Genomic DNA, 22,056 nt, shown 5'->3' on the forward strand with positions numbered 1-22,056 from the left:
CTGTTAATTTCTGAAGTGACATCAAATTCATAAAGGAAAACAGTTTTTAAAAACTATCATAATAGGTGTCAGGTACATTTCTCAAACACTTTTATAAACTCAACCAGTATCTTTTCATGCTTATTTTGAACTTACTTGTCAAAACTGAGTTGCGCTAATCCAGCAGTGAAGGCACTGTCAGAAACCACCTGTGCCAACCTGGCCAAACACTCTGCAGCAGCACATCTTAGAAGTGGATTACTGCTTTCCAAGGCACCCATTACCAACATCAGGGCAGATCTTCTAACTTCTTCTGAACCTAAACTTCCCTTGCAGTTAGCCAAATGCTAAAAATAGACATTAAATATATTAAACAGTTAGACAATAATCAGAGTGTGCTTTTCTGTCAGTCATGCAAAAAATACAAGACCTGTAGAAGGATTTTGATTTTCTTCCCCTTTGTCTGAGGAATTCCTCTCTTTTAATTTGCTGGTTTGAGAGTCAGATGTCCAAACCCACATAAGCGTACATCACAGCACAACATCATAGTATCAACATTATGATTTTAGGAAATCCTGGATAGATTGCAGTAGAACCAGATAAACCAACACATTAGAAGAAGAAAACCAGTGAGAACAGAATAACACAAAGAAAAATCTCAGTCCAAAATAAGAGCATGAGCAAAAGCTACAGCAGTTATCTGGATTGCATACTAAATATGCCCCAAATACAAATATTGTACAATAAAAGTTCTTGCCTATTCTGAAAACATTTTGCCTAAGAAGAGAAGAATGAAAACTGCACATGAACAGAGGAAAATACAAATAAAGCATCAGGGAAAATGAACAGATGGCATATAATTATGACATCACTTTATTTTACCGATTGTTACTTTTTTATTTATACAGTAAGAAATATGAAAGAAAATGACAAAGACAGAAATGATACAAACAGAATTTTTCCGTATCTCTCTTATTTGAATGACACTTGTATGGATGCTGGCACACTAGAGTGTACTAGAACAGGTTTCCCTAAAACTAATACTAAAAAAGGAGAAAACTTAAATAGTGATTCCTTTGCACTCAAGAAAGCTATGCCATCACAAAACAATATAATACCATAGAAAACAGGACCGATCACCTTGATTGTTAATCAAAACACAAACTTCTGTGTACTATCCTCGTTTGGACTGGGGTAGAGTTAATTTTCTTCACAGTAGCTAGCATGGTGCCATGTTTTGGATTTGTGCTGAACACAGGGTTGACAATACTGAGATGTTTTTGTTATTGCTGAGCAGTGCTTACACAGAACCAAGGCCTTTTCTGCTTCTTGTGCTACCCCCACCAGTGAGCGGAGTGGGGGTGCACAAGGAATTGGGAGGCAACATAGCTGGAATAGGTGACCCCAACAGACCAGACCGAGATTCCATACCACATGGCTGTCAAGAGATAGTTGTTTAGCATAAATAAGTTTTAAGTAGAATGAGCTACATAGAGGTAAAACACTCAGTGATTTAGGATGTTGCTTGCCTAGCTTTACTGGCTCAGCATGAGTAGCTGGATTAGATGATGCCTTTAGGCCAGTAGCTCTGAACTTACACCTAGAGATGTTTTTGTTTGGAATGGAGTTAATTTTCTGAGTAATTTTCCTAGTAGCTGGTACAAAGCTGTGTTTTGTCTTTAGTACAAGAACATTGATAACACACTGATGTTTTGGTTGTTGCTAGGTAATGTTTATCTTAAGACTAGGGTTTTTTAAATTTTCCATGCTCTGCCAGAGAGCAGATGCATCAGAAACACAAACCAGAAGATCAGGAGACTACAGCTGGCAGCAGAAGCTGCAATTCCTCAAGAACCACCTACCTGCACAGACACAGGGAAAGAACCCAGTAACATATTAGAAGACCCCTTACCAAAAATCACCACTGGACCCAGAGACACATGCAAGGCACATAAAGAGCATATGAAGGGTAGGTGCATAAATCATAAGGGTATAATTGCCTAGGGATTTTTGTTCTGAGTACTTCAGAGACACCCAGCTTGAGCTGACCTGCTGCTGTATAACTCCATTAAATAACTTGGTTTTATAAATCTGATGCCTGACACTCCGCTACGGGAAACCCAGAGTTAAGATGGAAGAAGAAGGAAGCACACCAGAGAGTGAGTGTATGTGACAACAAGGAGACAAAGGGGACACCTGTCTGCTCACTGGGGCTGCCCACTGCAAAGGGGTTCCTGTCCCAGCACCTAAAGTCTCAGGTGGTTTGTGTGCGACTCCTTGAACAGTGTGAGAATGCCCCTGCAACAGCTCTTCCTTTAACATGGAATCATGCTCAGCATATAAAGTTGGGAGGAGGCAAGGGAATTTCTGGAGTGATGGTTTTTGTCTTCCCAAGTGACTGTTAGGCAAGATAGACCCCTGCTTTTCTGGCAACAGTTTAACACCTGCCTGCTGATGGGAAGCAGGAAATTAATTCCTTGTTTTGATTTGCTTGTGTGCATGGCTTTTGCTTTCCCTATTAAACGTCTTTATCTCAACCCAGGAGTTTTCTCACTCTTACTCTTGTGATTCTTTCCCCCATCCCACTGTGGGGGGAGTGAGCAAGTGGCTGCGTGGCTCAGTTTAAACCACAGCAATTGATGTATTTGAACCAAGAGATGCTATGGTTTAACAGAGAGAGAGAGAGAGAAACAAAGGGGAGAGAGAGAGCAGATTTACCTTTAAGGAAGTAGAAAAGGCTGACACAACATGTAGTTGTACTATTTGTTGTCGAGATCCTTTTGTTTGCTTTATGGAATTCAACAACTGTTCTAACACCTGGAGCCTTAAGCAAAAACAGAAGAGAAACCACAGAATTGAAAATTAAAGAAATAAATAAAGCTTTTAAATTTTATTTTAAAATCCATAACAAAACCTATTTATTATACAAACAGAGGTAGAATAAATTAACTCCTGAGCATTTTCCTTCAACAGACATCCCTGTCTACTACGAAAAAAATTGCATATTCCATTTCAGAATATGAACTTCCCTATATGAACATGAAATTTTTTTACATTTGTTTCCTTACACGTATTCATAGATAATCGCTTATATCTAAGTAAGATTAAACAGACATTATTAAAAGGAATATATGGGAATAATGCCTTTTGACTTACAATTGAGAAAGGAGGGGGAAAAGGAGAAATAAAATGAAAATGTATTTATCTGCAGCAATTAATTCAGGTCTTGAGAAACAGGTGAAGAAAACCAACCAGCAAGCCAGTGACAGTTGGGGCAAAAAAAAACCAAAGAAAAAAATCCAAAATAAAAGTAGTCAATGAAGACAGAATGAAGAAGTAAAGGCAGGTCAGAAGAACAAATATATCTTGTGGCAATTTTATTGGCAGGTATTCTCATATACAAACAGCTGCCTGGAACTTACACTAGATCCCAAGCATTCAAAGTTGTGAAGACATCAAGACTCAGGACTCATCAACACTAAACACTCATCCCACACAGGAAACTATAAAACCATCACCAGCAACAGTGATCACGATCTAACAGTTGAGGTCTAACTACAGCTGGCTTTGAAAATATAAGGCTATTTGATTTTAAAATAACTCATCTGCTCTAAAGCTGCATACAAAATTATTACCAGCAGCACACAGAAGAAGCAACTGCATGCAAAAATCTTCAGGAATTTTATGCTTTAGCAATCAGTGTGCTTATAAATGTGAAACAAACCAAAATGCCATGTATGCAGCGAGAAAAAACATAGACAAAAACCCAAGAGAAGTTTTTGATGTCTTTTAAGCATTCTTGTACCTTGACAGAACTGTGTTAAGACACGCTCTATTATTTCTTCCCATCCACTTTTTATAAAGAATGTATTATGCATTAAGCACCACAAAAATTGTGTAATAGCTCTCCAAATAGCTTCCATTTTGATCTGGCTATAAAAACAAAACATTATTTTTCTTGGTCCACGGAATTTGCTATGACAGTAACCTCCTGCTGGATGTGCTTTTTTGTTGTTAGTAACCTTAAAGAGAGAAGTCCAATAGCGTGGTGGTCTGAATTATGCTATTCAGATGGTCTACAGACTCCACTCATGTAAAAATTTTTTTTTTCAGAACTGTTTTCTTCTGCATTCAATGTCAAACACTGTAACCATCTTACAACATCTCCTAAATTCCCCAGCAGTTACAGATACTACTTTACCTGTGAGATTCTGTTATGTGGGAAAACATAACTCCAAAAAGTCGAGTTGCTGCACTGATAACAGATAATGCAGGAGGTAGTGGTTTAGGTAATGAATCCCCTTTTACAAATTTCTCATAAATTGAGTAAGGGTCATACTCCAAGCTGCCGCCAGCTATGCTGTTACCTAAAAGGAGCTGTAAGAAGCAAAAAAGTGATAGCCATATTTTTGACCAAGTCTAAATGAGTACTGACCCAAATAACTACAACTGTATGAAAATACAATAATACCTTTATAATAAAACCAAAAAGTACCTGCTCTTCAATAAATCGGTGGTCAGTCTCCTGCAGTAGGGGACCAAGTAAAAGGCGATCGTTCTCATGACAAAGGGGTGGAAGCAGGAATGTAGAGGCATCAATCTGGCTATCTGGGACAGTCAAGTCAGTCACTAACTCTTTTAGAACAGCACTGAAGTTTCCTTTAAATTAAAGAAAAAATATTCAAAACACTTCATTAGCTACTTGCCACAAGCAATTTTGGGGGCAATATATTCATCCTGAAATAGTAACATCCATCTAACATTTCTCTTTAGTCTTCAAACAGTTAATTAGAGAAGACTCTCTGTTAGAGGAGAAATCACAGAGCAGTACCTGACATAAGCAAGCTAAGCACCCACAGCAATCTAGAAGCTGAAAACCAGAGAGTTTTACCTTTACAGAAGGCATAATGCCATACAACTGATAATTCAATAAATTAGTTACATTTACAAATAAATTAAAGGGGGAAAGGCAGTTATGAACATAGCCATATTTTCTTCTACTTCCTGAAAATTAATGCCACAGAATGTATTACGTAATCACAAAGGGATACTTGGACTTGGCAAGCAGAAGTAGTTTAAAACATACATAGGTTTGATAAGTAACGGAAAGCTGATTAATGCAGTGCCCTATTTTAGGAGTTTGCATGCAAAAACCAAAGCAGGAAGAGTTTACTGTAGGTTACATTATGATAAATTACACTGGTAGTTAAAACTTTCACATATTTTTGCACATAATACTGCTGACAAGGCTGTACATAATACTACAACACTGGGCACTTCGAGTCAGACTACTGAGGTTATTAAAACAGGCTTTGTAGTGAGAGAACATTTCCAGTGCTGAACCACATGTGATGAGGAAGGACTGGTTTGTAATTGCGGTGAAAAACACTGCAGAACTGATTTTAAAGAATGTACACAGTCTTTATACAAATATTACATAAGAATTTACCTCCAGAGCATTAAGACTGAAAAGTCAAGTCCTCATGAATTGGGAAATATCAGCACTAAGACGCGGAGAGGGGAGAAGGACAGGAGCTTAACTCCACATATCCAATTCCTCGCATTCAGTTTTGTTGTTAGTTGACCACACAATTACATGTTGGCACTACAGTTGCTTAAAATTTTTCAACACATGGAAGTTCCAAAAAGTGGGTCAACACAGTTATCAGCACCTCATGAGCATGAGCAGAGTTATTAGTATAGTTGGAGCTGGTAGCTGCAACCAGCTATTTAACCCTTCCTGAAAACAGAATCTATTCTGAGAAGCTGACTTGCTCTCCCCTACCTGTCAAACTCCTGGCCCTATCAGCATGTCTCCCCTGCAGGCATCTGTTGCTTTGCCTGCCTCCCTGACTAATTAAGCAAGTATGTAATTTTCCCAAAGTGCTTTACTCAAATCTTAATGCAAAATGTTTGCACTATCACATATATTGCAAGGCGTAAGGATAATGTGTGAGAGGAATAGAAATTGAGCCTTTAAAAAAACCATGATACTGAACAACTAGAAGCTGTTTTTTCATTATTAGTCATCACAACAAAATTTCTTTTAAAAAATCCCCTTCCTATGAAAAAAACCAGTTTTTGAAATAAAATTTCATGGAGATATCCAGCATTTTTTAACCAAATAAACATTTATTTTAGTCCCAGACAGTTGGCAATCCTCAACACTTCAAACAATATTACCCCAACGTAAAGCAGTTCAAAATTTTAAGCCAGAATGCTGTTTCAGCATTCTAGCTATTAATCTCATCCTATTAAGAAAGAAAAGTGAATGCTTGTATTCAATTTTATGGTTTAAACAGTGGAACATAACAAGCACAAAAAGCCGAAGAATGGAAAGAACCCTAATGAGTTGTCTGACAAAACATACTAATTTCAGACAACACAAAACATCAAGAAATCTAATAGAATTCAAACTACTGAAATTATTTTTGTGAAATTTTCAATTTGGACAATATCAAACTTTTTATATTAACTCACAAGGAATAAATGTTTAGCCTCAAAAACATGACCACATTATAATCAAAAATTAATGACACATGAAAATGATCACAAATATGACTTGTCATCTTAGAAACACAACCAGCTTTCCCCAGCTTTAACAAGTTCATACTTTGGAGCAGATAAATTACAGGTCTTAACCATTCACACACGATGGAAGACAGCAACTAAAACATGTTAAATGTATTTCACTGATGTTCAAGTTTACCTAATATGTTCTTCTCATATCTGTTATTGCTGAAATAATGCAAAAAATCAGTTATGATTCGTGTACACTCATGGTAGAATTTTGCAAAATTCTGCTGGTTGAGCAGATATGATTTTGAGAGATGACAAAGCAATAAAAGGAACATCAAAGAGGCAGAAAGTGAGTAGGAAAGGACCAAGCAGAGCCTAAACAAGTCATGGTATCTCAGGCCTCAGAAATCTAAAAGCATGAACTGACAGAGAAGCTTGGGTATATGAATAGTCTGTTTTCAACTGTTTCTTTTCTTGGGTATTTTGTTTTGTTCCTCTTGTACTAAAGAAAACAAGCTTTGCACATTATTTGCAAATACTAAAAGCTTGAATTACAACTCCTGGTATATGTTTCTATCACCAATTTTCTTAAAAAGAAGTAACTTACAGATTTCTATCATCTGGCTAACTACCTGGATTGAAGAAAATAAATAGAAAAGAAATAAAACTATGAAGAGGTGAAAGCTTCTCAGTTTGTCACTCTGAGCCATGTAAAATGTGCCATGCTGTGCAACACAACAGTACTAATTATAATAACTAAATTTAGACACTGAAAAAAGCATTCTGAGTTTCATAGTGATAATTTTTCCCCAAACAATGTATTTTTAAAATTCCCAATATTTGCAAAGACATACAGCTTCTGCATGAAGCTATCCTACTGGAAATATTATGGAAAGAATGGTATTTGTTTCAAGTTTTACCTTAGAAACTTTTCATTGCATTTTTAAATGATGCACACTTATATGTTAAAATATATAAAAATAAGTTCTAGCAATGTATGTACTTCCATTCCTTCCCCACTCTCAAACTGCTGTATTACACATGGGTGGACACCTCTGAGACTATACCTGTCAAATTACTGTTTTGATTCTAAGGCTATTTTCAAAGCTTTCAGGGGGGTGTCAACTTATTTGTAACAAACTTATCAAGCTTTTTCTTTATTTGTTGGATCTAGAATGCAGCATCCTCAGCTAGGCTGGTCTCTCACAAGAGTTATATTTTGCAGGTCACACTGTAAAACACCGTATATTTTCAATGAAGTTAGAACATAGGCAAAAATCCCAAACACACCAAGAAACTGCCAAACCCAGCCATACCAAATGTTTGTATTCTATGACATGTTGCTTCTGTATTCAAGAACAAAAGGAATAACTTGCTCTCAGGGACAGCGGTGCAATCTTCAGTCACATGTGAGTATTGTAGACTATGCTTCATTACACAGAGACTTCTAATGTGACAACAGCTTTTAAGGCATAGGTCAGGGATTTGTCCCGATCCTCTTAGCAGTTGCCACTAGATGGAGCAGATTATTTGAGTAAGGATTCCCTCCAAGATACAGAGGACACAGCTAACTTAGAGTGTGTTGCTCCATGTTCTTTCTGTCCTGAAGAATACCCTGTACTTCTCTTTACAGCTGTCAAAACACTCTAGTTCCTTGCTGCAGTCCATACACTACTGTATGGCAAATGATTTAAAGATAACAAAGATAATAAATATTTTAGCTGAAAAGTTAGACCCATCCAACTACATTGCATATTTAATGGTTTAGAGGCCTAGATTCTTTTTGTTATGTTCTCCTATAAAAATTAAGTCAATCCCCAGATTTTGTTGAAACTGTTCCATAAATACAAACCTTTTATCCACAATCTGCACAGGATCAGATTAATATGTCTGTAATATATGCTTAGTTAAATCAATTAATTTGAATTCTTTCAGTGGTCTATATGCAATTAGTTTAAGCTAAAGTTACACTTTGGGAATTAGGATTCAAGGGAAAAGTAAAGCAGGCACCAAAGAAAAGAAATTTTTCAACTAGTTTGAAATTGAAACGATGACTAACTTCAAGTGTGAACCAAAAACAGAGCAAAAGTGTCTCTTTGTGACAGAGGTCTGTATTTGTATTAGGAAAAGGGAAAAAAGATCATGAACACTAGCTTTTCAAAACCACAGTGACTTTGCTACAATTCATCAAACTTATATAGAGGGAATAAAATTTGTTTTTTAGAAAAGGTGGAACTAATCTTTGCTGGCTGAATGTGTGTTGGACAAAAACTTAAAAATGAGCCCATGGTATTTTAATGGATTTTTCTTTGTATGGAAATACGTACCTTCGTAGGCCTTTGGGGGCAATACTGCTAGTAATTCATAAAGTTTATGTCTGTAAACCGTTGATGGTGTTTTTAAGGAATTTCCATATGATTTGTATATTGAAGAAAGCCTTAAAATATAAAAAGCATGTCAGAGATAGTAGGGACTTTAAGTTTTATGTAACACCCCAGTTTCATTTGTACCGCTCTACTGAATGCTTTTAAAATCTATATATATTAGAAGTACAGTTTTGATTTGCATAACTAACAGTAAAAGGAAACTGATTTACCTCACATATTCTGAAAAAATGTCTTTTGTCCATTTCCAAGGGTTATTTTTATTTAATATTAGAGAAATAAACAAGCTTTCTATTTCCTTTGATTGTACCTATATTTATGACATTATTGTGGATATATTTCTCTAAGTTAGAGCTTAGAGCCCAAATGCATTAAATTGTTCTATATTCCAAAGGCAAAAGTTTAAAAATTATAAAACCCCTTCCAGCTTAGATCTGAAATTAAATACAGAAAATATGCATGTCTAAAAGATGTTTTTCCAAGCATATTACTGAGCTTGGATTCTTATTTTATAAAAAATAATGGTATATAAATGAAAATGTGCATGTTTAATTTAAAAAGCAGTATATAAAAACTAACTGAAAAAACCCTTGCAAGAAAGTTTTCCTTAGATTTTTCACATGACACTGGAATCTGCAAACACAAACTCTGATTTTTGTCCCTTGAAAAGAAAGTTCTTTAGAAAGTGCACTAATCAAATACAGAAGATTACTCTAGCTTTTCAAATAACACTTTTATATACACACTTACTGTGTCAATAAATCAACAGCACTTGGGAGAGGAGGAAGAAGTCTCTGAACAACTTCATCCGTAAGAAGACCAGCACAGTGGGAAACAAAGCTTTTAATAGCTAGAAAAGGAATTGGATTTCAACTTACTTAGTGTGAGTTATATTGAAAAAAAAAAATCACATTAGCAAAGTAATTACATTATTACATCACTAATAATGTATAAAAGTAGAAGAAAAAAACAAAAAAAATTCTTTGGCCAATAAATGAAAAAACTGATAAAAATCTCAAATGAAAAAAGTCAGATGCACCCTTTTCGTGTCTCAGCTTGGACATTCATACCCTGACTTTTAATTGCATATATAAATGCAATTATTTTTTGCCTTTTGTTATGAACTAAGTGACGGTATATAATTCAACTTCATGATAATTCTATAATAATAATTTAAAAAAGAGAATAGGAGGATGATCAGGTGACCTACTGCTTACTTCACTAGTTTTCCATTAAAATTTAGTTCAATTACTGTTCTTCAGGAACCAATTAATATGTATATATGTATATAATTTACAGAAAACTAAATTTGAGTTTTATTTTCGAAAGCATCTAGAGAATATATTGTATTAAATACCTACTTTCTAAAGAAGAAAGATTTAAAGGTTAATTGTTTAGGTAGTTCTAAAATGAAATTACTATCGAATTCCACACTTTGTGATACATCTTAATAGTGAGAGAGAGGGGTGATTACTATATCAGGGTTTACTGGAAAGCAAAGTACCCTTTAGTACTCTAGAATACAAGACTGAAACACATTAAGTATTTGAAGATCACTGGAGCAACTTCTTGGAAACCCAAATTCACAGTATTTCATGATTAAAAATTGCAACCTACCAGAGAGCAGCCACATCCAAAGCACTCTTTCCTGGCTGAGAAACCCAACTACCTGATCGTAATCTTTACCCAAATCCTTCCACTCTCACAAACACGTTTGAATGACTCACCAATTCTATTTTGCTTATAGTAAGTTACCTAGTAGGAAACAGAACCACTATTTGCCACATATAATAGACCGGATAAACAATAGAACATACCCTGCTTTGGGTCTTCAGTCATTATTGTGATTTGCTTGCTAAACAAGAGAAGCAACCTTCCTGATTATCATTTATTGCTTGAAAAGCAACTGATTAGAAGGAGGAGAGGAAAAACTCTCTTGGTTTGTTTGTTTGTTTTTTCTTTTTTTAGAAAAATGAAACATATATTTATATGTAAATATTGGTATGTAAGCATGTATGTTGGGGAATGAATATAGCCTTTACCAGCTAGTGAAAAAAAATCAGTATGAAATGTCCTTGTTCTTTCAGAAGGAAAATTAACTAAGAGACCAATTATAAATAGGCAGAGAAAGACAGTAAATCCTGCTTACCACTGAGAGCACCAGCACGACCTTCCAGTGTTACTTGCCAGGTAAATGAATCTCCTCGTGTCTTCTCTGTCTCTAGGTCTTTAGGAGATGATGGAAAGATGCACTTCCACAGTAACAGCATTCGTGGCAGATGATGTTGGACAACTGCAGGACCTGTAAATGTTGACAGTTGTCATGCCAATGCAAGGATTAATAAAACTAAACTTTCTGTCATTCTTTTTTTTTTCTGTGTTCGTAAAATCTTTACAGCAGTAAACAAAACCTTATGCTACTTTCTCAGCCTTCTCATATGTAATTTCTCAAATATTTAGTGTTTTGGTACTTCATTTTCATGTGTTAACTACCCACTGACACGTTTACTAGTATGTTACCAAACCAACTACAATCTCTGTTTTACTAAGTATAGACCCCGTGGATCACCAGCATAGAAGAGATGTAATGATCAATAGTAATGTTCAGAAAAGCAAGCGCAAGAAAAAAATGGAAGTTGTTGGGCAGAAATAATACCTGAAAACATGGCAAGTGCCTTAAAAATATTACCAAAGCCAATAAAATACATTCTTTATTAGTAATTTACTGATTGCAGTCAATAATCTGACCATTAATACATATCAGAAAGTTCTGTAAGATTTCAAATGCCTGACAAGATGGAAATACAAATGATTAGCTCATTTTTTGCTGTGACAACTATTTAAAAATTCTTCATGACCACCAGGACATTTGGTTAGATTCACTTTGAAATTTATCATCTACATTTAATTAATAGCAGTCCCACTCCAATCACTACTTCTCAGACATTGCTCCCAATGAACTAAAAAGCAAATTTGAAAGAAGTAACAACATTTTGATCTCAGAAAGGTTTTCTAAAATATTTCAACACTTGGGTTTTTAAGAATTATTGTGCAGCAGTAAACTAGACAAAACCTCCAACTAAAAATCAGACAGAACACTGAACACCTTAATGTAGATAAAGAAAAATTGTAGAAAGCTACTACCTAATGTCATGAGAGCAGCTATCAAGAGCCATCCAGCCTGCATTCGCTGCAGTGAAATGCGACTGTTCTGAGATGCAGAACACAACAAATCCTCTGCTACTGTCATGATTACCTTCAAAGTAAAAGAGAAAAACAGAGCATCACATTTTGGTAACTACCAATTTTTTTTTTCAATACTATTTGGTATAATACTTAATCCTATTTTCTTGCGCCCAGATACAATGTCATCTTCCTCTTACACTATGGCAATAAATCAGGCTCATGAAGTTGCAATTCCTGACTTCAGTACTAGTCTGGGATGGCTTAAAACAGTTCTGTGGAGTACTAGGTAAGTTACTTTGCTGCTTTGTACTCTCTCTTTTATCAGCAGTAAAATCACAACTGCTAATTCCCACAGGAATATGCATTGGAAGGATAGAAGTGTTCTGATACTCTATTTATGCCACAATGTATGCACAACATCTATGACTTACAGCTCAAAAGAAGGGGTGAGAGTGGTAATGATCTTTCTATCCTTGTTTCAGAATAAAGCCTATTGTTCTTTCTGACCATTTTTCAAATCAACAAATGGTATGACAAATAAATTAAAATAGTATAGTTAGAATTAATCCTATTTTAGCTGCTCCAGAATAACTGCACGTGCACACTACGTGCTAAATGCAAGGTGATTCAGCTTGTTACCAAAACATAAGCTACCTAGAACTTACGTGGAGGAACACACCTTGTGCTCATGCACAATTACCACAGTATGGCTACAAATGCTGTAAGTATTCTGCATATAGTTTGCTTCAATTATGTTTCACATATGCTAAAACATATTTCTTACGACTTGCATTATGTCCAGTCTCCAAAACAAACTGCTCATAAATCAGTATTGCAAGTAAGAAGTGTCATTATCAAAAGTATCATTAAAAGCTTCAGTATAGAAAACATCCTTCTATAATTTTTTTTCACACTTAAAATGTCATGAAAGTTTGTTTCACCAATGTTTGAGATTTTTACACTTCCAAAACTTCATGTGAAGTCTTTTTTCCAATCTGAAAATATTAGTTTCCCCAATTCCATAATGCTACCAGGTGGTTGTAAAAGAAGAAATGTATCTGTATACATTCCAGATAAAGTTAATACATTTGATTCTAAAATAAACCTTTTTAAAATTATACTACTAAAAAATCACTAACAACTTAGTATACTTAAACTACCTGTAAAGCATACATGCTAGAAAGGACATAATTTAATGATTTCTGACAATTTTTCTCTCTGTGTACTAGGAGGAATGCCTTGTATTTGAAGGATTTTTAAAAACTGAATTATAAGCAATAGCACTGAATGTTAAATACATATAAACTCACTAATTACTTTATTTTCTTTAGGTTCCACCTGCAACTCTAACTGCTCTCTCAAAGGAAAATCCATTAATATAAAACAGCTTCTCTACAGATCATTATTATCTATGTTTGATACTTCCTTCTCAAAACTGCTCTATTGAACACTGGTCTTTTTCTGCTCCTCAGAAGAGGAGCTAGTCTGGAATCTGGCAGTGTTCCTAGGAGAGAGCAGAAAAGGGCTTTTGTCAACTGTTCTGTTCTTCTCCCTGCCACCATAGTACAGAATACAGTGTTCCTCCCATATTTTTTTCTGTGCCCTCCCATACCTCCTCCCTAGTCCTATCTCATCCTATTATAATCTTCTAAAAGAAATCTTTGTTAAGAATTATGTTTCTCTGTTAAACAGAAACTTCAGCTCTGCTTAGGTGTAGAGTATTTGAATGGCACTTATCTATATAAGTGGGCAAACTACATTCATTTTGTTCTCTCCACATGATCTTTCAGCAATCACAAGGAAAAGTTCATCACTCAGGACTCTGAATGTCCAGAATGTTCTTAATGTTCACTGACTCTGAAACAGTCTTTTTCAGAAGAGAGAATGTTTCTACATTATGCAAAGAATTAACATGTACTGCTGACATTTGTAATGCACCATAGTTTTCCAAATATGAGTAACTCAATGGATAAAATTCTAACGAAGATGGAAACAGCTCCTTTTCCTGGTCTTTATTTGTATGGCTGCATATCTTTAAAACTTCAGAGCACAGCATATCCTACCTGCACTAGTGAGGGTTGCATCTTAGACTGTGTTAATGCAATAAGTTGGTTTCTGTACAACAAAGCAGACGTGTGTATCTGTTGGACTTGACCAAAGATTTTCAAGATAGTACATAATTGCAGTTATTGCTGTACGCACTGACTAACCTGTACACTTGAGAGTCATTCCCAAGAAATGAGAATTTCGGATCCTGATACATGTGAGAAAAACACATGCTTATTTGAGTTATGGTATGCTTCAAAGCCCTCTTCTTGAGGAACCAAAGTATCTCATCAGTAACATTGGGTATTGTGATCATATCACAAAGAAAACATGTAAATACTGCTGCAAAAAAATATAAGAATGGCCTATATGTAAAGTATTCAGACCATACCTTCCCTTTTCCATGTGGAATTCCTAAAGGACAATGTTTTACTGCACCCAGCAAAGCGGCAACAGCAAAACTATAGCCAGTTACTGCTTCTGGGCAGGATTTCAATGCACTAAGACGTTCAATGCAACGATCCAACAGCAGGGATGCATAGGAGGGCAATGCTACTGCAATACAGCGCAAACACCAAGCTGCTGTTAGTCGCACTGAAATACTGGGATGAAGAATGACAGAAATTACTGCTTCCAGAACTCCTGAAAAATAAAATGCATAAACACACTTAAGAAAAAGGGAGATTGTCAAACAAGCGAAAATGTATATACAGGACTGGCAAACAAAACGCTATCCAATTTCTATACTTCTCTTGAAAAAGTACTATTGTTTTTTATTTTGAAGTAATTGTAACAAATTTAAATAATTACGCACTTTTTAGAAAAATTTATCCTGGATGAAAAGTAACATGGAGAAAACCTAACATATTACAGTTATCCCCCAATATGCATAGAAAATATCTGTACGCTTCTATAAGGAAGCAGAAATCCATGCCATGGATGCAGCTAAATGAAAACAAAAAAGGTACCCAGCTCAATCAAACTGTTTATTATAAACATTATGAAGTGTTGGACCTTAAAAGCAACCCTTAACGGAGTTAAATTTGATGAAGAAGATTTTTTTTTAAAATTAACATTCTTGTACAGGTTAGGAAAGATACAGAACTCTTTGGGCAATGTCTGAAATTTTCCTACAGCAGTAAGGCAGCCAACTTTCCCTCCTTCCCCCTTTTTAAAGTTTATTGGAAGAATACAGAAAATAACACAAGAACTATGGAGGATTCTGGTATGGAGACTGAGCACCAGAAGAACAGCCATAAGAAATCAAAGAAGATCACAGTGAACAAACAAATATAAATTTAATTTGTACTCTGGTTCACAAAATAATTCAGGGCTTGTACCTGTACTGGAGTCTTGCAGTAACGGTGCTGCTGTAGTTCCTAAGCCATGAATGAGACTTCCAAGTTCCTGAAGTGCACACACAAGCACGTGCTGACTTACTGTTACATCTGTTGTATTAATTTTTGTTTCCAAGTTACCATCACTCATTGCAGCATCTGATAACACAATACAAGAAAATCACCATGAAATCATACCAAAATCAAAGAAACAGATGGGAGAAAGGTTTTTGTCAACAGAGGTTGTTTATATTACTAAATGAGCTTCTACCATTACCATTTTTGTTTCCATAAAGGGTTACCTTCACTGAGACAAGTACATTTCTTTTACTAAAAGGATGGCGTAGTAACCTCTGTGAGCGCAAGAGTATAGATAAATGGAAACTACCAAATTGCTTATCTTTACATGATGGGGAACAGTAGTAAGTAAGAAGTGTGTTATCATGTGCCCCACCAACAGTAACTTGAAGAAGACATGCTTTGATATAACTTGCCAGATTTTACTGCATTGTAGGAAAGAAGAAAGGGAAGAAAAGAACGAAATCTTGCAAGAGCAAGCGAGAAGGCTGAGAGATGGAACGAAGAGGAAGGGAAAAATATGATGTTTTTTGAAAGTTTATCTTCTGAGACACAAATGTTTACGTCTGTTTAGACACAAAACATTCCGATATTTAAATCAGATACAACATGCAGCTGTACACCAGAGGACAACTCCTTATGTCCAGGATTCTCCTTCTTCTCCTCCAGAAGGCCAATGGTGGAAGATCAGCGGCTTTTTCTGGAAGCAGTGTACAAGACCTTATCATGCAAGAGATCTGTTTTCTCTAGGAGAAATGCTCATTTGTCGATTAGGAAGAAATGCTTCTTTTTTGAACCTTCAGCATGTCAACTGCTTTGAACAGGAAGGCAGGATCTGACTAGACATGCGTTATCTGCCAACCTAACTTACTTTACAATACTGTCTCTATATTATTACTGCAATTATTTTATTTGTTAATGGTTAAATTAAAATGCTAAATGGTACATTTGCCATTTTGGAGCGTTACAAAATCTGTATATACTTGTGTGGGTACACACATACAAAACCACAGACACACACAAGCAAATAACCAGCCCAAGCTAAAAACAAAGCAGTCCATCAAAAGCCCTCTACATTATCATGGTAATAAATCAGCACTATATACTCTATTTCTGCAGTCTCTGGATTAGGTAGTTGGACAATCACTTAAAAAAGGAAAAACAGAGGCCCAAATGGATAATCTTGTTAGACCCATACCCACAACTTTCTTCAGTTTCCAGATGGCCTGACAAATCTCCTTGGCAGCTGCAATCTGAGCCTTTTCCCCAAGCAGGCCTCCTACTGTAGCTCGAAGGATGAATGAAACACAGCGGCGACAGCCGATAGCATCCGTTGGACTCTGAATAGCCTTAGGGTGAGACTGAGACACAAGATCTAGAATATGTGATAGGAAGGCAGAGAAGTTCCTTTCAAGCCATTGTGCTCCTAATGTAGAGACAAATACTACATATGCCTGGAAGAGATTTGAAAAGAAACATATTTTAGGGCAAAATATCTGGAAAATCACTGCTAACTATCCTACATACATATTTTTTTAAGTCTTCACATTGCCACAACTAGAACATGAAACTGAAATGATTTATACATTTATGCATCCATAAATCACATATATTCTCACTTTTAGGTGTCTGCAATATTTTATATCTATATCTATATATTATTTTTAAAAATAATTTGAATTACTATCCAAACTGTTATGGGTCTCTTCCAACTCAGCACATTCTGTGATTCTGCACTAGTAATATTGCAGCCTGCTTTAAAGGACTGTAAGTTATTTCTAGTTGCTTGCCCATGTCATCTCATTCCAGAGTATGAGAAACGGCAGTTTACCCTGCACAGGCACTTGTTATGTAAAACACTGTGTTTGGTCTCACTGAACAAGAGCTTCCAGCTATTTAACATTCTGCACATGGAACCCAAATTTAATGTATGAATGCATTTTAAGGACTACTATGTTACAAAACTATAACCCATAACCCAGAGAAAATAACCCATTGGTTATTAAAGGGTCCAAATCAGGGAACATTTGCAGGCCCCAGACACTGTTCTTCAACCCAATGAATTTTAATTGTTTGCCTTGCAATGGAGGTACCATAAAAAGATTATGTTTGTCACCACAAAGAGAAAGAATGCGGAATCACTTCACAAATCTAATTCCCACAAGACCATTTATTTTGCCACATAATAAGCTCCCCTACAATTGCCTTCCATGCACATATGTTGGATTTTTTAAATGAATAGATCAAGAAAATGGAATACAAAAAAAAAGAGAATATGCAAACGAACACACAAAATTCCTCATAAGAAAGTTCACAATTATTGCTTATATCCACCAATTTCTGTATTTGCCTCATACATACTTTGTCTTGTGTCTAACATAAACAACAAAATTACTCATGTAGAAGAAAGGGAACTATTGTAGACAAAATAATTATACTATAGATCCTGTTAGCAGCTTATTGTTCTTGACAAATACTACTTAGGTTTCATTATGCATCAGTACATTACTCTGGTTTTACAGATTTGAAAACTGAGGAATTTAAGAGGATAGACTTGTGAAGAGTCTGCCACGGCTTCATTTTAAACTCTGTCTTCAACAAATATAAAATCTTCCATATGTAAGAAGTCATCTTCAGAGACTTTCTTATTTTTAAATTTCATAATAACCTGCCATCACTAATTAATACATTTTATAACTGCAAGTGTTTTCTACTCACACGCACTGATAAATTCACAATTTTCCAAGCTTTTTTTACAGAAACATTGCACTATTTAAACTGTTCTGGTACAGTTTGAGTGTACCATCTGTCACAGGTACTACTGTGTTAACATAGAAATGCATGAAAAAGGAGACAACTTCCAAAAACCAGTACAAATAGTCAAAACATTGGATTGAGATACCTGATATATTCCTGGAAAACTAATAAAACTACACTGTCTATAGAACACCCTAGGAATCTCTGGCATGCATTTTCTAGGCAAATAGCTGTCAACGTATTATTGTTCCCCAGCTTTTCTGTTCTCTCTGCCAAAAGTTAATGCTTCCACTCAGCAAGACCTGAGCACAGAAGACAATTTGTGAGCACCTTCTAGCTGTTTCACTGCAAAATCTGGCAGCTTGTATTAGAAATTCAAGCTAATTTAAAGATCCTTTGTACTGCAGAAGTTGAAATGTATTGACAAACTGCCTTACTGGCAAAGGTGGTTAATCATATAGCTGTGGGATTGTAACATACTGAAATAATCACCGCTGTTGAATACATAAATGTTCATCATGACCTTTAGTCTTGATTCACAGGTTTCACATTTGAATATCTACAATTTAGCATGTTTACATTTAAGATAATATTTAGAGGACGAAGCCAAGCTGAGATTATGTTAAAATTTTATACTGTTTTTACGAGCGTGCACTATATGGCCTGACTTCAGTCCTGTTCAGTTAACAAGATTCTATGCTTTGAGCATCCTGGAACATAGCAAAACAGATGCTGGGTTTTTTCCACTAAATTATGTTTTCCTTACTTTTCATGCACTTACTCAAAGCAGAACCATCCTTTCAGAACTAGACTTGGAATTCTCTATAGAGAAGGAAAATATTTCAAACTCAAACATTTCTTGTAACTTCTCCCTTTAATTTTCAGACATAAGGAAATAAGTTCTAAATTAAAAATTTGAGGAATTTATTTATACCACTCATTTGAAATTCATATCATGTGAAGCTTTCACAAGTAGGACATATTTAGTTTTTAAAATTTCAAACTCTCGGGTAAACAAGAAGCAACATCAAAAATCTCTTTTTCTTTTCCTTCCAGCGTGACTCAAGAAGTAAATCCTTATTTTCAAGTATATACATTTCATTACAGATACAAAAAAAGGATGAAAGAAGAGATATATGCAGAGCAAAGCAATGATACAAATGTTTAGCAATCTCAGAAAATCATAACTGATGTAATCCAAACCTGCGTGACTCCAACTCTAACATCTCTGCTGACTGAACTGGTCCCTTTCAACATATCGCCACTGGCTCGTAGAAATCCACAACTTCCACGAAGAAATCCAGTTCCCAATAGCTCCATCACATCTTCCAAAGAGATTCTGCGGAAGTTATGCTTGGTGGATGCTAAGAATAGATGTAAATCTTTAGAGGAATAGTTCTAAAATCTTGCTACATTTAAAAGTAGAGAGTTTCAACTCTCTTAATTTTAGTAAAAATAATTTGCACAAACTCAGTAGCACAATCAAATCTAAATACTGTTTGAGCATAACTTCACAACAGAAACTAAGACATTTTAGCACTCAGTGCTCCAGCAAAGCACAGTCTCTCTCAAGTTTTCCTGCAATAAGTACCTTTAAGTAGTTTAAGCCATTACTTAATATGCATACTTTTTCCCATCCTCAGCATTTACCATCTATGCTCCCTCTGCAAAAAGGTCTGTAAGATATACCCCTACCACCCACAGTTTCATGAAAGCCCTGGTTCTTACACATTCCAGCTTACCAGCAAAGACAACCTCTATTCCAAACTACACACAGGGCAGATACCTCTCTGCTACACTTAGCCAGGGAAGGGCATAACTACAGCTTCTCTTAGAAAAAAAATCAACTCACCTTAACTTTAAGATTGATCTCTAAAAGAGTGAGAATAATAAAATATGCTTACAATTGTCTAGGAAAATTATTTATCCCCCATTCCTATTCCAATTTCAACACTTTATTTCTTGAAAGAAAGTTCTTCTAAAATACATGCTGGGACACATATGTGTAAACTTAGCATGATGAGATCACACTGTGCAAACCAAGTGACCTAAAATTTTCACTGCATTTTTCATTCTCTTTCAAGGACTGAAATGAGAAAAGGAGTAAGAGGATTTGAGATAAACATGTCCAGAAAAAAAAATTAAACAAAACCCCCTCAATATCAGCAGGTTATCAGTTACAATGCACAAATTTCAGGACTACAAATTTCTTCATGTACTGCTCCCTCCACCTCTCTGACAGCTCCTTCTAGTCCCCATCTAGCTTCTGCCCCACTTAGCTCTAACTTCTTTCTAACTAAAAATAACTAAAATAAGGACAAAACTCCTTGAAATACCCAACCAAATAATTTATAAGCTTCTTATTTTAGAGCTTCAGAAATAGCAAGTACATTGCTTACATAGATTAAAGAAAACTAATGAGTCTATAAAGAGGTCAGAATATTATTTTATTTTACTGAGAAAAAGATAAATGCTGATTTTTTTCTGTAACACAGTAATTCTCTCCAAAAGATTCTTAGGGAAATACTTTGTAAACAAAGACTTCAGAGTCTACAATGCAAATACAGAGCCTCAAGTATTCTGAAAAACAGTGAGTTGGGCTTAAAGGCATGTCATTTTGTCATTTGCTGCTTATTGCACTGAAGGTCTTCTTTGTTGCCATTAAAGGCAGAACAAACAGTCTGAATCACACTTATCCTGCACCCTGTTACATTTTGCTTAGATTACAGTTAGATATTTAGCTTGGGGCTTCTAAGACTAAAACCACTCAGTCTGAATCACACAAAGTATTGGAAATGATAACTTTGTGCCAGGATGCTTCAGTTAGCTCGAGTACTGTCTGTCAGAAAAAACTGTTACATGGCTGTTGCTGCAAACAGAACTGCCTGCTAATTTCTGCTTCTGATCATATTTATACTGCTATCCACTGACAATCCAGATGTTGCATTGATTACTGCAGAAAAACAGCTTGAAGGTATCCTTAACGTTTTAGTTTGACAGAGAGACAGCCTCAAATCTTAGTTGTTTCTACACTGCTTAAATTAATCTTGCTTTTAAATTCCTGAAGTCACTAATTTATCACCACACAGTAACAATCTCATAGTGGAGAAAAAGTTTTACCAAGTACTTTTCATTATTAATTATTTTATAAAGATAGATAGATAGATAGATAGATAGACATAGACACAACCAAAAACACAGCAGTTCACAAGAAAAAAGTTAGAAAAAAGACCAAACCAGAGACAAGAACAGTCAAAAGAAGCTTATAATGTGATTTTACTTCAGGCTTCAAGAAAACTTGAGAGCTTCTTATCATCTCACAGATTTTTACAGATGAAGAATCAGCAAAGAAAGTACATACTTTACCTGTTGTCTGCTTAGATGTTAGAGCTCTAGCCAATATTGTGCCTAAAAGTTTTGAAACTGCTAATCGTACATCATAATTGGAACCTTCAAAGGATTTAAAACATAAGGTAACAACACTATCCAGGTCTGTACTCCACATAAATACTGCTTCATTCTGAAGTTCAAGAAGACACTAGACAAAAAAAGGGAAATAAAAGTGTTTTGACATGGAAAAGCACTCAGTAAAAATTTTTGTTTGCTCCATGATACACTGAGTTCTCCCTAACAAAATAAGCACTTTGCTTCATACTAAAATGACTTGAATTTTTTCTGCCAAGTTAATATTAAAGAAACACAGATAAGCAAACAATGTATTTACTTCTGTGTTCATCAATCATTAGAAAAGAATTTTATGTTTCAGGGAG

General features: G+C 35.4%; 1 protein-coding gene across 7 annotated transcripts in view; it reads right to left on the reverse strand.

Annotated features, from left to right (window-relative positions):
• Positions 1 to 22,056, reverse strand: part of HEATR5A (HEAT repeat containing 5A) — a 67,431-nt gene that overhangs the window by 29,572 nt on the left and 15,803 nt on the right. For all 7 annotated transcript variants that reach the window (XM_082283779.1, XM_082283778.1, XM_082283777.1 and 4 more), the window contains exons 7-19: positions 21,653 to 21,824; positions 19,490 to 19,650; positions 16,728 to 16,983; positions 15,455 to 15,610; positions 14,506 to 14,756; positions 12,027 to 12,138; positions 11,032 to 11,184; positions 9,633 to 9,732; positions 8,826 to 8,935; positions 4,475 to 4,638; positions 4,181 to 4,356; positions 2,698 to 2,803; positions 136 to 326 (exon numbers count right to left, since the gene is read on the reverse strand). In XM_082283779.1, coding sequence (XP_082139905.1) covers positions 136 to 326; positions 2,698 to 2,803; positions 4,181 to 4,356; positions 4,475 to 4,638; positions 8,826 to 8,935; positions 9,633 to 9,732; positions 11,032 to 11,184; positions 12,027 to 12,138; positions 14,506 to 14,756; positions 15,455 to 15,610; positions 16,728 to 16,983; positions 19,490 to 19,650; positions 21,653 to 21,824 — 2,108 coding nt within the window. The remainder of the gene's footprint in view (positions 1 to 135; positions 327 to 2,697; positions 2,804 to 4,180; positions 4,357 to 4,474; positions 4,639 to 8,825; positions 8,936 to 9,632; positions 9,733 to 11,031; positions 11,185 to 12,026; positions 12,139 to 14,505; positions 14,757 to 15,454; positions 15,611 to 16,727; positions 16,984 to 19,489; positions 19,651 to 21,652; positions 21,825 to 22,056) is intronic.

The sequence above is a fragment of the Coloeus monedula genome (assembly GCF_965178545.1).
Source record: "Coloeus monedula genome assembly, chromosome: 6".
NCBI lineage: Eukaryota > Metazoa > Chordata > Aves > Passeriformes > Corvidae > Coloeus > Coloeus monedula.